We start from the raw sequence: 16038 nt of genomic DNA on the forward strand, positions 1-16038 counted from the left end.
CAGTACTAACGGATAGAGCATGCATTCTCCATAACCTGTCCAAAGATCTGACATCTTCTGCAGAAAATCCACTTCCTGAATTGAATAAATTTAAAAAGAGTTGCACCTGTCATCCACCCAACATTCTCTGTCCATTTTGTTTTGTTTGTTTTTTTTTACAACTGAGACCACTATTACACCGTTACACCACTGGGTCAGGAGAGGGCCCCTGTACATAAATATACACATTAAATATACATTCAGAGAAGTGGGGAGGAAATCGACATGCAAATACAGTTTGGTCCAACTTTACAGTAGTCAGCTCAAATAGAGAATATCGACCCAGACTCGTCCTGAGAGAAACAGACTGACCACTTTTAACTTTTCCCCCAAAAGGACATGCAAAACCGGACAGAAATGGGAGTCGGTTTTTGGCACATTTACGTTTTTTTTTTTTTTGTCTTATTCTACAGTCCCCCCCCCCTCCCCTACTCCCCCCTCCCTCCCCCTCAGGCACCTGACTTGACATTTCCCCGTCTAGTAGTACGCTCTCTGCACTGTGCATGGCTTTAAAAGTCTCTCAATACATATTTTCTACAACAAAAGTAATGGAGGAGCAAAGCACATAAAATATTCCAGTTAAAAAAAAGAAAAATACAACAATAAAAACCGATCATAACAACAGTCGATTGGAACAGGAACACCCTACAGTACCCTGTCAATCCATAGGAGGTGCAGTTCAGCTTGTTATACAGTAGATTTGCCAAAACACACAGGCCCAACCACAGGAGAATAACCCCGCAATCTACATCGTGTTCCAGTTACCGAACAATTGTCTGTTGTCTGTCTAACATACTGTTGGTCGTTGACGCTGGGGTCTCTGTTTTCCCGCTTTGTATCTTGAGAGTTGGGCAAAAGAAGACTCCTTTTAACACTTTTTTGTCTCCGTCTGTGGAGGTTTTAAAAAGGTTCATTTAGAGAGTTTGCTGATGACTCGAATGAGCGCAGCGTTCTCATCCTTTAGCCTCTGGTTGTCCGCTCGCAGGTCCACCAGAACCTGCAGGAGCAAAAGCAGACATGGGGATTTAGTTAGTTACTTTTTCTCTATGCCTTCTTCTTTGTTTAGCATCTCTCTATCTTATACGATCATCCTAAAAACTGTTGTTGTGAAAACCTTGTAACTCCAATTTTGGTGATCGTGGTTTATCTCCGATTGAAGGATTAAATGCTCTTCTATGGGTAGAGAAAACTTTACGACCCCTGGGCTTATGAAACCCTTTCAGAACCCGTTGGATAAACTCAGAAATGCATGCTTGTCAAGCTAAAACCAAGGCTGTTTTTCTTTCAGGTGCATTAGGTTTGATTTTTACTGTCCCATGGCACAAAATAAGCATAATATATCTGCAGGGGGTTGATAGGGTTGTTGATCAATACCAATGACTCACCACTTACTAGATACTTAGATTTCTGGCTTTCAAAACTCCCTGCCTGACCAGTACTCTGATTTGGAACAAAATTTGCATTTTCAACTGCTCAAAGATGGAGGACGGGGCTGTGAGCAAGTGACCGGCATCGCAACACATTTCGTCCTCAAGCCAAAAAAGCAAATGACAAAGCAGCATCACTTTGCATCCTGATATTTTACCTCTTCAGTAGACGTTTCTGTTGGATGTGTGTTCTAATGAGCTAGCTTACCTGTCTCTATTGTGAAAATGTTAGTTTATTATTTGTGTCAATTACAGGCCACTATAAGCTCCTTGGTCACCGATGGAGGTCGATAAAAGTCAAAATTAATAAATAAATTAGTTAATATCCCTTTAATTCTTGAAAATGTGACATTTTGGAGATACAAGGTTTTCACCTGACAGCGGCACTTTGTTGTCTATTGTCAGGCTGCTTCTAATGCTAGTGACCTAGGGGTTTAAATTTATTCAACTCATTGTAAATTGCTTTGGTTTAGAAGAGCATCAGTCAGCTAAATAATTAAAACTAAGTAATTAGATTCAGCATGAAACGGTGTTAAAATCAGCATCTGTACCTTGAGTTCGTCCTCCAGCTCCACTGCTTTCCTCTGGAGTGCCAACTTCTCCTGTGGAGGAAGGAGTGTGAATATCACTTGCTGACTGAGAGCTGACACTAGAGTTTGAGAGCTAATGTTTCATTTAGCGACAAAGACATTTGAGTGCGGTGCATATTCTTCTGATATATCTGACATCGAGGCCTAATTCTGAGAGAGATAGAGGCGCAGCTCAACTTATAGAGCTGCAATCTTCAAAAGCAAGTAGAAATTTAGAAAACAGCCTTCACTGTTTGGATTCACAACAACTCAGAACAAATAATGAAAGCTGCAGTTGAACTTCAGCAAATGCAACCCACACAGATACAGAACAATAAGAATCCTTTACTGTGGGGGATTTGCCTTTTGCTTGTTTCAGAAAATAAACGGTATAAATTCTACAACTTCTACTGCATGGATTGAGGAAAACTGTTGTGATATACAGTATAGCTGGACAAATGTCCTCTACTGAATCTTTACTAAGATTATTCAGTTTCAGTTCTCCGCATATCTTGTCTTGTCATCGATTGAAGGCTTGTTCCTGGAAGGGCCAGAGATAATGACAAAGCAGACTTACAAATCGCTCCAGCTCCAGCAGAGCCGGTCTCTCTGTGCTGCTCTCTTGACTCTGCCATGGAGAGAGAAGCAATATTAACAATTTCACAGAGGTGACTTCAGTATCTACAGAAATGGTGCAGTCTATTCAACAATAGTGAGCGATGATGAACTGAAGAGTTTCATTCCAAAATAAGATATTCACCCACTGAAAAACACTGGCATCTAGTCTTATAAAATGAGTGGTAACAAAAACCAAAACAAATCAAGGTACTTCTCAAAGAATAGTCAGTAAATTAAGTGCTTGAATTGACAAAATCTTTACAGAAAAGACTTTAAAGACTTTAGAAATGCCGAATTACAAACTTTCATATTAAACGTTTGAATATCCATACTTGAGTGGTTTAAAGTTTTTACAAATAAATAAATAAAATTAGCAAATCAAACACATCAGCAGCTATAAGGGAGGACCTGTGCTGCTGTTGACATTAACACCCATTGCTTGTTATGGTTGAATCAGACAAAAACCAGAACCCATGTTAGCATTTTGGAATAAAACTCTCCCATTCATGATCAAACACAAACTGTCAAAAGGTCAGACTGCTGTGCGACAGCAAACCTGCCGAACCTGTCGCAGTCTCTCCAGCTCCACTTTGTTCTGGCTGAGCAGCAGCTCCGTCTCCTGCAGCTTGTCCTTCAGCGCGCTGTTCTGCTGCAGCACCTCTAGGTACAGCTAGAGGGAAACACACACACACACACACACACTGCTGCGTCACACCAACACTGGAAGTAACTAATTACACATACTCCAGTTACTGTAATTGAGTGGCTTTTTTGTGTACTTGTACTTTTTAGTATTTTTTTATTTTTTTTATTTTACTTTTACTTACTTTTACTCACATCCATTACAGAGTACAAATTTTGTGTCTCTCCATAAGCATAAAAACTGGATCAATGATCAGTCAGCAAAGAAGAGAAGAGTAATCTGGCTTTACTTTGGTTTTGCACTTTATTTTGTAATTTCTAATTTTTCCAATTAAAATAATGTAGTTTGAACTCTGTCCTCTCGTCCTTTTAGATTTGAATGGAAAAGATCACATGTAACAATGTTCTCTTTTCTAAAAAAAAACCACCCAAAAAACTCAGTAACTTATAACTTCTCTTAACTTCTACTTATTTTAAATTAGCTACTGTTTACTTTAACTTAAATAGATTTTGTACACCAGTACCTTTACCTCTTCTTAAGTAAAATATCAGCAAGGTAACATTACTTTACTTGAGTAGGATGTTTTACTGCTCTTCCCACCCCTGGATAGATAGAAGATGAAGAAAAAGAGAGCTAACCAGTGTGGGAAATGTTCTAGAGATAAATCTTCAGATAGGTGGATGGATAAAAGCCACCAAAGGCAGGATTTCTATTTCTTGACTTCGACTTCAGTGATATTTCAGCAAGGTGCTTCTACTTGAGCGGGAGGTTTCAGTACTCTTCCCAGCGCTACATCGCACTATTTCAGCGGACGGTGACCTGAAGATAAGTACTTCATGAGCGCAGTTGGAAATAATTTGGTTGAGGTTACGCAGCCTGTCAGGGGCTTCTGCTCATTTCTCTTTGGAGCCTGTTCGGCATCATTCCTCTCTCCTGGTCTGTACTGATCTTAGCCACCACTCGCTTACACACCTCAGGTCTGTTGTGTGTGTGTGTGGAATGTGTGAGAGTGGAAAGAGGAGTGGGTCAGACACATACCGTTTTGTAGTTGCGTGACAAGTCTCCCAGTTGAATCTCACTGCAGAGACATAAATAAATTCAGTGTAAAGTCACAAACAAATTACTTTTTTTTTTTTACCTTGACAGCTAATTCTCCATATCATAACATACACATAGTTAACAATATATACCAAAAAAGTTTTATCTTTATCTTATATCAAAATCTCATTTCTTTTACTTTAAACTGCGTATTTTTAGTGGTTACTTCATGGTGTACCAGTAGCCGTTCATAAAAATTTCAACCAAAATCACCATCACAGATTTTTTTTTTTAACAATCCCCCCCTCTGCCCCTCCCATCATATAAAACCTGCAACTTCACAACATTCAAAGTGACATGAGTGACAGCATGGTACGTTGGTGCATTTTTGGTTGTTTGGTTTTCTTTTCCAAAAACAACATGGTTGCATCCTGGTGGTTGGAATTTGTTCATTTTGAAGAATCCAGCTCAAGATTATACACAACAAATTTTTGAACAGTCCCTCCCTGCAATGTGTCCCATCCCAACATCCTGTTTCAAACGGGACTACGTTGAATTACGGAAGCAAGACACCATCAAAAGGCCGTTTCCTTGTGATTTTAATGTCACAGAGAAAAAAAACATCGTTAACAAATGCAACTGGATATATCAGGAATAAAAGTAGTGCCACTCACTTGGAGGTTCTGTTACTGTAAGTATCATCAGTATAGGCCGTGTTCATAGCATCCTCATCCTCATTCTGAAAAACAAGGTTCAGGTCATCAGCTACGCAGAAATACAGTCAGAACCTGACTTTTGCAATCCTCTCTTCGTATCCAATTTACCATTTAATACAACAGGACTGATTCATTTAACATCACTCAGATAATTCTGTCATGTTCAAAACTTCTGTTAAATTTCCTATACACACACACTTGTAACCACATAACAAGGTCATCTAGTAAGTATTGATCTCGTAACCGAAAACCACCACTCATATCTGCACTTATGTGTTGCTTAGCAACCATTTTGTTTATCTGCTGTTCCAAGAACTTTGCTGTCTATTGCTGTGCATCGTAACCTAACAACACCCATAGAGATTAAACAGTTTAATCTCTAGAGATTAAACAGTTTAATTTCTATGACAACTTTGATTTGAATCTTTTTGTTTTTATTTCTTATGTATTCATTATGCCATTCATCTTTCGTTTATATGTTTACTTCTTTAACAACAAAGCTTTCTAATGTTTAAAATGTTGACTACTTTCACATAAATGATTGTAATTCTTGAACTTTTGCAATAAAAAGTTGAAAAAAACACCACCACCTTGTAGCAGTTTCAAAATCTCGGCCTCTCGAGGCTTATTGCTTAAATCTCTTCTGTGTTGTTGTATTGTGTAATCGTGTGCAGTCGACAAAATGCAAGTATGCCAACTGCAAAACAGACTGTACAGATTGACAAGTTCCACTGTGCTGAAGTGAATATGAAGTTACAACATGACAGTGAGGAACAGGTTATGCTATTCTTTCCCCCACTTGCATTGTTCACACATTGCTCTAAAAGCTATGAAATAAGACATGAATTAAACAAAGTTGTAGACAAGTAAATAAATACAGAAACGGATGAAGATTTACTATACTCCACTAAGCTGTGAAAAGACAGTTCTATATTATATTATGTGTGCTGATGATGATGAGAGCTCGTCTCTTACCTCTCCACCCAGCTGAGCGATCCCCGTGGAGCGTCTCTCTGTCCTCCCCCTCCGTCTGTCCCTCACTCCCAGCCGGCTCCCTCCCTCCAGCTCCACCTGCTTCACTGGGTCAGTATCTGGAGCACATGAGGTTCAGCACAATAACATCATGACAAAGGTTTGTGATGGGGTGGACCAGACGTCCCGATAAGCTCTGCTGATTGTCATTTTCACCTCAGGACCATAGGGATTTTATCCTGTCCGGCTGGCTGGATGTGATTACTATTGCAGGACAACGTTGGCAATGTAATCTACTATATTATGATTTTAATGCAATCTGGACTGCATATATGTATTACTTTATTTCTCGTATAAATTACAAAGGGGGTGTATCACTTCTGTCATATTCCAGAGTACCCCTACTGTACCAAGTATTTGTAATGTGTCAAAATCACATAGCATTGATCCAGATGCTATGCGGATCCCTCCTCTCTCTCGCTCTCTCTTTCTCATATGCGGCAAAAAGTCAGCAGATGTACCCCCAACCCACAACGACATGAGTACATGGTACTTGCCCCAAACTACCGCTGACGCTCCAGGCTTAGCAGTAGTGGCCCTTAGTGCTGAGGTGACAAAACCACATTTCCTCCTCACTAATGTGAAGAGCACTCCACCCAGAATGCGCTCATTACATGCTGTATTTTTAATAACCTTGCACTAACAGCAAACAGAGATGAGACATTAGCCACAAGGCAAATGCTGGTAAATTCTGGGTGCGGCTGGTAAACTTATTTACTCTGTCAGCCGCTTTGGCAGGCATCGTTTAGACGTTTCTCTCTATTCCAAAAACCAATTTAGCTGGTAAAACAGTGCAAGTAGGGAATGCATTTTGGAATCCATAAATCACTGTGACTGGGATCAATTCATTTTCTAACATTTGAACCTCACTCACCCCTCTCAGCAGGCGTGAGAGTGACGATGGGGCTGACAGGCTGGATGGTGCGAGGTGGCAGATCGGTAGCTTTGCTCACGCTCTTCTCTGCCTCTTTCAGGTCTGTGAGAGTCACTCCCTGTCGAGACAAAGCAAAAAACACAACAGTTCACAGGCCTTGTGTCCACTCGGCGTCTTTTACCGCTCGGTGCTGAACAGTTTCTTGGGGAGAGCGCTGGTGTTGGCTCTTGCTTTTGCTGTGAGACTACTGAAAAGCTGTTTGCAGCCCAACTCTCTTTTGTGAAAAGTTTAAATATTTAAAACTTCTCAGAACATAAGCTCTCGGCTCTGTCAGGAACATTCAAAAGGTGCATCATTTCCATCGTGAATTAGAAGAAACAGAAGCAAGTGCTGTAAAGAAGTTCACAGGGGACAAGCCACCAAAATCTTACTACAAAACACAGCATGTCGGCTAATGGCAAATTGATGCAGTATGTAGGCTATTTCAAAGATGCGTGATCTGTAGACATTTACGCATTTATTTTGTTAAATGATTCAGCTCCCTTCATACTGAAAAAAAAGACATAAAGACATAAAATGGAAGATGATTCATTGTGTTCACAGCAAAGACATGTTTGAAGGTCCCTGATGTACAGTAAATCCTGTGATAGATGATGTAACCACACTCTAACACCTACATTTTCACTGGGTAATGTGACAAAGTTGTACTGGTTACTTAGTTGACAAAGAGCCAACTCAGATCAGAAAGTTGTCTGTTGTCATAGTAAACTGTAAAACTGGTTTTGAAGATGCATTTAATTCAGACGTCCTCAGTGACCGGTACCTGTGTGGAGCGGCGAGACTGGCGCATTAGGCGAGAGCGAGCTTTCCTCTGAGACTCAGACTCCTCGTCTCTGACTGGAGCCTGGAACCTGAAGGGATAAACATCCATAAATCAAATGCTAGTCAGGAGCACTTCGGTCCACATAGGAAGAAAAAAACACTAACATCTTAAAGGCATCCCTCGACATTTTGGAGTTTAGTTAGTTGCTCTTCTTTCACCAAGCACTTGTCATATTATAGGGGCAAAAAAATCAGCATTTGTCCTTCAGCTACCCTACGGGCCGATTAACATGCAGCGCTCTAAAACGCTTGGAAAACGCGAGGCGCGCTGAGCGGACAGAAAACACCAAATGTTTATCAAGTGCGCTTGGAGGTTGCGCTACGGGTGCGCCTGGCGTTGCCAAGCAACCAAAGACAACAACTTCACACAAAGTTTGTTAGTAGCTATCTGAAATAATGTCGTAGTAGCTTTACTTCTTGATCTACATATGGAGCAGAAAAAGATCTCATGAATGCATCCCTCTCTGTTTCGCTTTCAGGCTATGTGACATGCGGTGCTTGCGACGTTCCAAAAAGTTGAGATATTTTTTATCTCAGTGCGCCATGGTTGCGGCCTAAAAAAGGCACGTGGCATGTGAACCGGCCCTAAAAGTGCTTGTTCACATTACACATAGAAACTAATGGGAAACAGAAACCAAGCTTGTGGCCAATTGTGGCTTGACAAAAGAAAGCTAGATATGTCAATGCAGATGTTTTCTGTTACTTAAAAAGTGCTAGGTGCTCTGTGTAGCATTTCAACCTTAATAAATCATTACCACAATATTTTCGAGACATTAGTATTATTACTGTAAACAAACCACCATCACAGAGAATATTTGCAGCCTCTACTGGCCTCAAAAGTGCATTTTACATTATGTACCATCGGTTGGATTTTGCAAGACATCTGCTGGATTGTTTATGGCACAAAAGAGGAAGAAGGCGTTGTTCTTCCAGCGCAAACAGAGCTAAAGCTTTCAGAGTTTCTCACAATGGCAGATGCTTTATGTGACAAGAAGCAACGGGATTTAAGGGAAATGTGGTCTTAATTTTGAGAAACACTAGCACTGGCAATACCCGTGGTGTGAGATAAAGGCTACCAATCATCTTGATCTATAGTCTCATTTGTTTACAGTAATGAAACCAAGGTATCACAATTAATTAGATTTTTAAAAGCTCAAAAATTCAAAATGTCAAGACATCCTTTAACACATCTATGATCTGTTAAAGTACAGCTTTCCCCACCAGGAGAATCACAGTAGGGGAATACTAGAGGAATATACAGTATACAGGGTTCCCACACCTTCTTAAACATCAAATTCAAGGACTTTTCAAGGACTTTCCAGGCCCAATTCCCTCAAATTCAAGGACCCAACACAGCATAGTTTGAGACACGGATCAAGGTTAATTACTGTTACAACACTGAGAATTTTTATAATGAGAACTAGCAGGCTTTACAGAAGCTCACAGACAACAATTAAAAAGAGAGAGAGGCTTGAATGTGTGAACACTTCTCAACAACTTCTCTAAATTCAAGCACTTTCAATGACCCATGTCTATTTATGTCTATTTTTAAAAACTTTCAAGGCCTTGACTTTCAAGGACCCGTGGGGACCTTGAGTATATGAGGTGAACATCTCAAGAGAGTTCAGGGTTTTGCATACAATTATTTCTAATGGTTTTTTCTGTTCCTGCTCAACCCTTGTGTGTTGTTTCTTACTTGCGCCTGTCAGCGTTGGGCGTGTTGGGACTCTCAGCCGTGGAGTCCCTCTTCTGAAGAGTGGGCTGGACTCTCGCTGTGCGGTTTGCTCGGTCCTGCTCCTTCTCATCCTCATCTTTCTCCTCTGGAGTCTGGATCACAAAAGAGACAAGAAGAAAAGCTTACATTTCTTACCGGAATGCTTAACTGTAATCAAACCTAGGTCAATTAAAATGTGATCAATCGTCCCAGTGGGGAAGCATACTCAGTAATACCAGAATATTTAATTTAAAAGTTTTAGCTAGCACAAAAGCCTACACATCTCAAGTTTCAACAGAGGTTTTCATTGGCTTTCATTACCTTTGAATTAAATTGATTAATTTGTCACTTCTTTTTTATTGGTAAATGTATTAATTTGAACAGTATTCTTCCCATTGGGACAATTTATTGCCACTGCTGGTTTGGGATTGCATCATGAGCCAAACATTTTGACCTTTTTTTTTTGACTGCAAGGATTCTTAATAGTGTGCTCAATCAGCAAAACTCTTAAGTGTTTTCTTTTGCCTGTTTGGCATAACAAATAGATGGGGTTTACCCCATCAGGACAATTCAGATAGTGTCAGGTACGCTGTCAATCAAAAGTAAACTAAATTGGCTGTCAAATACTTTCCTGTCATTGTCTAAACTTTCTACCAATTATATATTCCTGTTTTGCAAACGATCTAGTACAATGAGCTGGTTAAAACAAACAATGTGCAAATACTTCTTGCTCCCGGATTAATGATCCACCTCCCTTGACATTGAAAAGAAAGACTGATAGCTGCCTGCCATGTCACAAATGAACAAACACATTTACAATCCATGTTGGACCGATTACCTAATGAAAATACAAGCCCGATCCGAAATGTCTGTTGTCGCATTAAAAAGTGAAAACTATTGGTGAGCGAGTCCCTACATCTTCCTCACTTGTTGGCGCTGCCTGAGTCTCACCTTATCAGCAGGACTGACTGTGGATGTGGTCACACTCTCACTGTCCGGGGTGGACACAGTCGAGCTTTCTGTGAAAAACAAGAACCAGCATACTTTTAGAATTAGCACCATCTCTAAATGCATTTAGAGATAATGTATTGTTGGTGGACAACTTTTCCACACAGTGACTGGTTTACCAGGGCTGCTCTCTCTCTCCTCGTTCAGCTCCAGGCCTCCGGACACACCTCTCTCTTTAGACTGGTCCTGCACGTTCATCTTGTCTTTACTGCTCATCCTGCATACTGAGCTCCTGGAATGCATAAGAGGGAGACAGATGCTAACATGAAGGTACATTTTATTTTATTTATTATACTAGGTGTGCAAAGGAATGGACAAATAAAAACTCTGGAAATTACAACTGGAATAAACCGTTCTCAAACATGTGTAACTGGGAAGAATGTGCCCAACTTCAGGATAGACCACAGATCGTCACTGACCTCCGGCGTTTGTTTTGGGCGTTTGCAGCAGTGGAGCCTGACTGGTTTTGTCTGTCCAATATGGACTGTTCATTACGCCACTGCAGAAAGACACAGTTATCAGCGATGAGACACAGTTATCAGTGATGAGACACAGTTATCAGTGATGAGACACAGTTATCAGTGATGAGACACAGTTATCAGTGATGAGACACAGTTATCAGTGATCGAGACACAGGATAACTGAACTTGTATGACACACAAAAGCACAGCAAAATAATGGCAGGTAAAGATAAACACTTTTCACTTGTCAAAACAAAAAGACAATCTCACGTTGGCTTGTTTCTGTGACAAGTCCTCCAGAAGCGCCTCAACACTTTCATCAGCTACATCAAACGGTGTCTGACCCTGAAAAGTCAATTTCAAAATAAAGACAAAATGTTACAAAAATGGAAAATGAAATGGAAAACAACCTGCAAGTCTGCGTAATATCTGTAAAATCTTCTCTATAAAATGGCATGCCAAGTTCTGTTTAAATGTCACGCAGACTGGTCTTCCTGTCAATCAAAGCATAGGCTAAACATACAAGACATCTGCAGGCTGTAACAAAAACATGATTCATCTTTCTGACTGCCTCACCCCATTGCTGCGGGCCTCCATGTTGCACAGCTGTTCAGCCAGTATGCGACAGGCATCACCCTGGCCCCAGTGTGCTGCAGCGTGGAGAGGCGTCCAGCCGTCACAGTCCATGGCCGACACATCCAGCCCACACTGGCACAGCAGCCTGCACAACACAACAGCAAGGTGACAACTAGGACTCAAAGATACTGACAAAAAATCTAATTGCGATTATTACTGCAACTGCGATTTAAACTGTGATTCATATCATCAAAGTCAAAGTTTTTCTTGTCATACATTTTTTTAGAACTTTAAAATTTTGTAAAAAAACAAAACATAGATGTCGGTGTGAAGGATTGACTGAGTTTGAGTATGATGAAAGGTTTTCATCAATATTGTACTTGATTCATGGTCCAAAGATTACCCAGAGCTCTAAAACACATTTTGGACGCCCTTCTCTCTTAAGCAATTAATTGCAGCCTCTGCGATTTGGAAATTGCATAAGTTCATGCGATTTTGATTTTTTTCAGCTCTAGTGACAACAGCAGAGTAGCAGGGATGGCATGAGACAAAGTATGGCAGAATGTAGAGATTGTACATTTTTTAAGATTATTTCTTGGGGAATTTTTGTCTCTATTTGATATTTGACAGTGGCGATAGAAAAGAGGGGCAGAGAGAGGGAGATGACATGCAGTAAAGGTCACAGCCAGGTGATACAAACCCAGGATGTCGCGGTTATGTGGTACGAGACTTATCCAAATGAGTCACCAGGACGCCCATTCTTGCCATTTTTTTTCATGAACAAGCACGTCACATTTTCATTAATTTCCAATAAGGTATTTTATCAGTATAACCACAAACAAAACACTGGTTAACAATGTCAAAGTAATTCTAAAACCGTGCATTAAACCTCTAAGTCAAACCACTAGGCCTGTTATCAGACATGCAGCCAAACCCCGTTGTGGCCCATACCGTGATGACAACAATGCCGTTCCCCTTTTTGCCACAACTATTTGTTGACAAGATGGGGATCTGGGCTGTAACACTGCCTACTGATAGCAGGCTTAGGAACTAGGAAAACAGAAGTAACCGCATCTGTAAGAAGACTGACAAACTGACTCACTTGAATTATTCCGAACTATGGGGGGGGGGGTTGCGATTTCGCAGGAAAAAGGGAGAAACATGCCAGACAAGGACATTTCCAATCACAGATGTTCAGCCTCTAGCTGTCCAATAACAGACACCTTCACGTTAACGTGCAGAGAAAATAAAGAAGTCTTTCCAGGCTCAAATATATCACATATCCAACAAGAAGAAGGTCAGAGATACACACTTGATGGCCTCCAGGTAGCCCTTGGCTGCAGCCACATGCAGCGGGGTGGCCCCGGTCCTGGGGTGTCGTACGTCCATAGGCGGGCCGTCAGTCAGCCAGGTCCGGGCGTCTCTCATGATCTGTTCCTCCTCCAGCCGCTTGGCCGCCTCCAAGTCCACACCTGGATACAGACAGAAAAATGTTAAAGACATGCATCTCTAGCTTTTCAAATAAGTGCCAAGGACAGGAGGCACACACTGTTGGGCTTTGCATGAATCATACAGAAAGGAGAAGTTCACTTCCCACTCTCTGTTCCTCAATATTCCTCAATGTTCCTCAATTTACAGGGAGGTCTGTGACACTTCCAGATCACCTACCAGTTCTGCACTATTAAAAAGGATGCATTATTTTCAACACATCTGTGTGCGGAAACACAGAAGGGAAAATAACAGAAAATAACAAACAGACATTTGTTATTTTTCACATATTTCAACACATTTTAATAACAATATTGTGTCAATATGTGTGTATACTGTGTGTTATAAAGAGACAAAAACGTTTTGTCCCAGACTGAACACACACATGTTGTGAACGACACATTTCTTTTATGAGTGTGTTTGGTTCTTACAGAACAGCACTCACCCTGTCTCAGTGTGTATTCCTGAAGAAGGGACTCGGTGGCCTCGTCTTCAGCAATGTCAAGAGGAACGTCGCCGTCACAGTTCACAGCAGAGAGAGACGCAGCCTGCTGCAGAAGGAAACTAACACACCAAAGATGGACAGACTGAGAAACAGTTTACTCCAACACTGTTAAAGTCTAGACAGAGACAACAGACTTTCAGTAGAGAACCCCTATCTTATTACATTATCTGTATATGGGGGAGTGTCTAAGTTCAAGTTTGGATCTAGAAAAGAAGCCAAAAGGCATTTACATTATCCACAGATAAGGAACAAGAAACCAAAGAAAAAAGAAAGGTGCATCAATTCTAAAATCTTCTCGGCTGCATGTGTGTGTGTGGCTGCGTGCCAGCCTATTCATGCTTTAGCAGACTTGTGGTCACGCCAAACACGACAACAATGTTTGTATTGTTGAATGCAGAAATACTCTGGCACCCACGCTGCATATTCACGTCCCCACAGTGGCAAATACTACCCTTATTACTCAGCTGTTACACTGTTGTATTCTCCTGACTTGGAGTATGTTTTTTTTAGATGTTTTTATGTACCATGATCCTGTCTCAGTGTTGTCCTATAAGGGATGGGACGACATGCTTATCTCACGATACGATTTGATACGCAATATGGGGTTCAGGATTCGATACAACCACGACACGATGTAATAAATAAAAGTTCAATGGCAACAAAGTATGAACTTATGTTTATTTCTGAGCCACAAATCTTTCTAGCAATGGCATTGGCTTGCTAGAATGTAAACAACAATTTAGAAATGTCATTACAAAGTGTAAATAAGATAATTTCGATGGAATGATTGTGAAACTATGATGGGCAAGCAATCTCATTTGTGATTACCACAGCAGAATAAACTGGTGCTTACATCGTGATTCATTTTTCTGCCCCATGATGCCTATTGTCACATTTTTGTATTGCGATATATTGAGTGTGCAATATATCGTCCCATCCCTATGCCCTAAGCTGAACTCTGCTAGCTGCAAAATAAATGGGACCTCGGGGATAATAGAGCTTTACTCTACTACTCTACTGTACAAACTTAGAGATATGCTACACACTCTGCAATGTCCAGATGGCCACAGGAAGCGGCTACATGCAGCGGTGTCCATCCCTCACTGTCAACCTGGTTCACATTGGCACCTTGGTCCAAAAGAAAGGACACCATCTCCACGCTGCCATCAATACAAGCCTATGCAGAGGAGAGGGGGGGGGAGAAAGAAAAACAAAAACAATGCAGCTGCAAAACGATTCCTCACTGATCACTCAAGTAAACAACATGACTGAATGAATCCTTTACCTGATGAAGGGCAGTGATCCCATCGGCGTTGGCACAGTTGATAATCTCGGTCACATCCTCCCCGTTCCTCCTTTGGGTCTCCCTCGCCTCCTTCAGCATCTCCTGGGCCTCCTCCGTGTCCCCGCTGGCACAGGCGGCCAGGAACTCTGCAGCCCTGTCAAACCTCACCCGCCTCCTGAAAGAGAGGATATGGACAACTAGCTTACTTCACCGGTTCACTGAGTTTGCTTATTTGCGAGGCAAACACCGCTGTTTTTCATATGTACACACAAGCTGCGTAGGTGTACAGCAGCTACAAACCTACGCACAACGTTCCTCATCCTAGCTTCCGATGTGCAAACTAAGCTAGCTGGGTGTTAGCTAGCTAGCCGTTTGTTTGTGAATGTTTGACAGGAGATAGCTTTAATCACCGTCGTTTGAGGAGGTGACTGCCCGGCCCAGGGGTCTCCAAGGCGGTCGTTTCATTCCCATCTCCACTGACGGTTTGGTCCCCGGGCTGGTCGTTGTTTACGGCCTCCGTTTCCCCACCATCCTCGGCATCGCCCCGCCACCTCCGCCTGGGCACAGCGGGCTCTCTGTCGGTGCAGGAGCCGGCCCAGCGCTTCAGCTGCTCCCGCCGTTTCGCCTTCGCAGAGTCCCCCATCATTTATCCCAAGGAGGACCTTTTGTTTTTTTTGTTGTTGTTGTTAAATAAAAGATATATTGGAAGGGAAAGACACACCCTCCATGTGTATACTTTCACTTCCTGGTTCTCGCTCTGGGTGCGAAGGCTCGGGTTGTGTTCGAGGTCGTCGAGAGCGCGCAGGGGTGCGCAGACCGGTGTGACGTCACCTCCACCCTTTGCTGTTCAGCCTGTTTTTTTTTGGAGGGGGGGAAGTACTGACATGTCTCCATGCCTGTACACTGTGCATGTATAGTCTAGTTAAATTCCTGTCACTGTCCCACATGACAATCTGATCTGGTCAGCTTGTGTATGAAATATGAAAATGTCAACATTGGCATATAGCATGTCTTCCAAAACTATTCTTGGGAGTAAAACAAAAGATGGAAGTGCTACACTGGGTCAAAAAACAAAAACAGTGGGAGTTGAGGTAAAGGGTAAATATATCAGGTGCTCTTCAAGGATGGGGAGAAAGATCAGTGAATAGGCTAAAAAAAAACAT

General features: G+C 41.6%; 2 protein-coding genes across 2 annotated transcripts in view; both read right to left on the reverse strand.

The window, feature by feature from the left end:
* LOC139924867 (uncharacterized) overlaps nucleotides 1-16038 on the reverse strand; it is a 143252-nt gene that overhangs the window by 79754 nt on the left and 47460 nt on the right. The gene's annotated exons all lie outside the window — the stretch shown is intronic.
* Nucleotides 491-15625, reverse strand: ppp1r12c (protein phosphatase 1, regulatory subunit 12C). Its single transcript, XM_078282775.1, has 20 exons — nucleotides 15286-15625; nucleotides 14876-15050; nucleotides 14637-14767; nucleotides 13531-13649; nucleotides 12910-13069; nucleotides 11598-11742; nucleotides 11292-11366; nucleotides 10980-11059; nucleotides 10680-10792; nucleotides 10504-10571; nucleotides 9535-9665; nucleotides 7780-7867; nucleotides 6957-7074; nucleotides 6026-6141; nucleotides 5009-5073; nucleotides 4335-4374; nucleotides 3219-3323; nucleotides 2613-2663; nucleotides 2018-2068; nucleotides 491-1036 (listed from the first exon to the last, which is right to left on the reverse strand). Exons 1-20 carry the CDS (start codon nucleotides 15519-15521, stop codon nucleotides 950-952), a joined length of 2154 nt encoding a protein of 717 aa, XP_078138901.1. The 5' UTR covers nucleotides 15522-15625; the 3' UTR covers nucleotides 491-949.

The sequence above is a fragment of the Centroberyx gerrardi genome, chromosome 3 (genome assembly GCF_048128805.1).
Source record: "Centroberyx gerrardi isolate f3 chromosome 3, fCenGer3.hap1.cur.20231027, whole genome shotgun sequence".
Taxonomy (NCBI): Eukaryota; Metazoa; Chordata; class Actinopteri; order Beryciformes; family Berycidae; genus Centroberyx; species Centroberyx gerrardi.

Excerpts from the sequence above, each read along its gene's own strand:
- ppp1r12c (XM_078282775.1), bottom strand. The coding sequence starts at position 15,521 with ATGATGGGGGACTCTGCGAAGGCGAAACGGCGGGAGCAGCTGAAGCGC. Across the intron at positions 11,060-11,291 it reads TGTCACAGAAACAAGCCAAC|TGGCGTAATGAACAGTCCAT; the intron begins GTGAGATTGTCT and ends GTCTTTCTGCAG. Across the intron at positions 2,069-2,612 it reads TGCTGGAGCTGGAGCGATTT|GAGAAGTTGGCACTCCAGAG; the intron begins GTAAGTCTGCTT and ends CTTCCTCCACAG.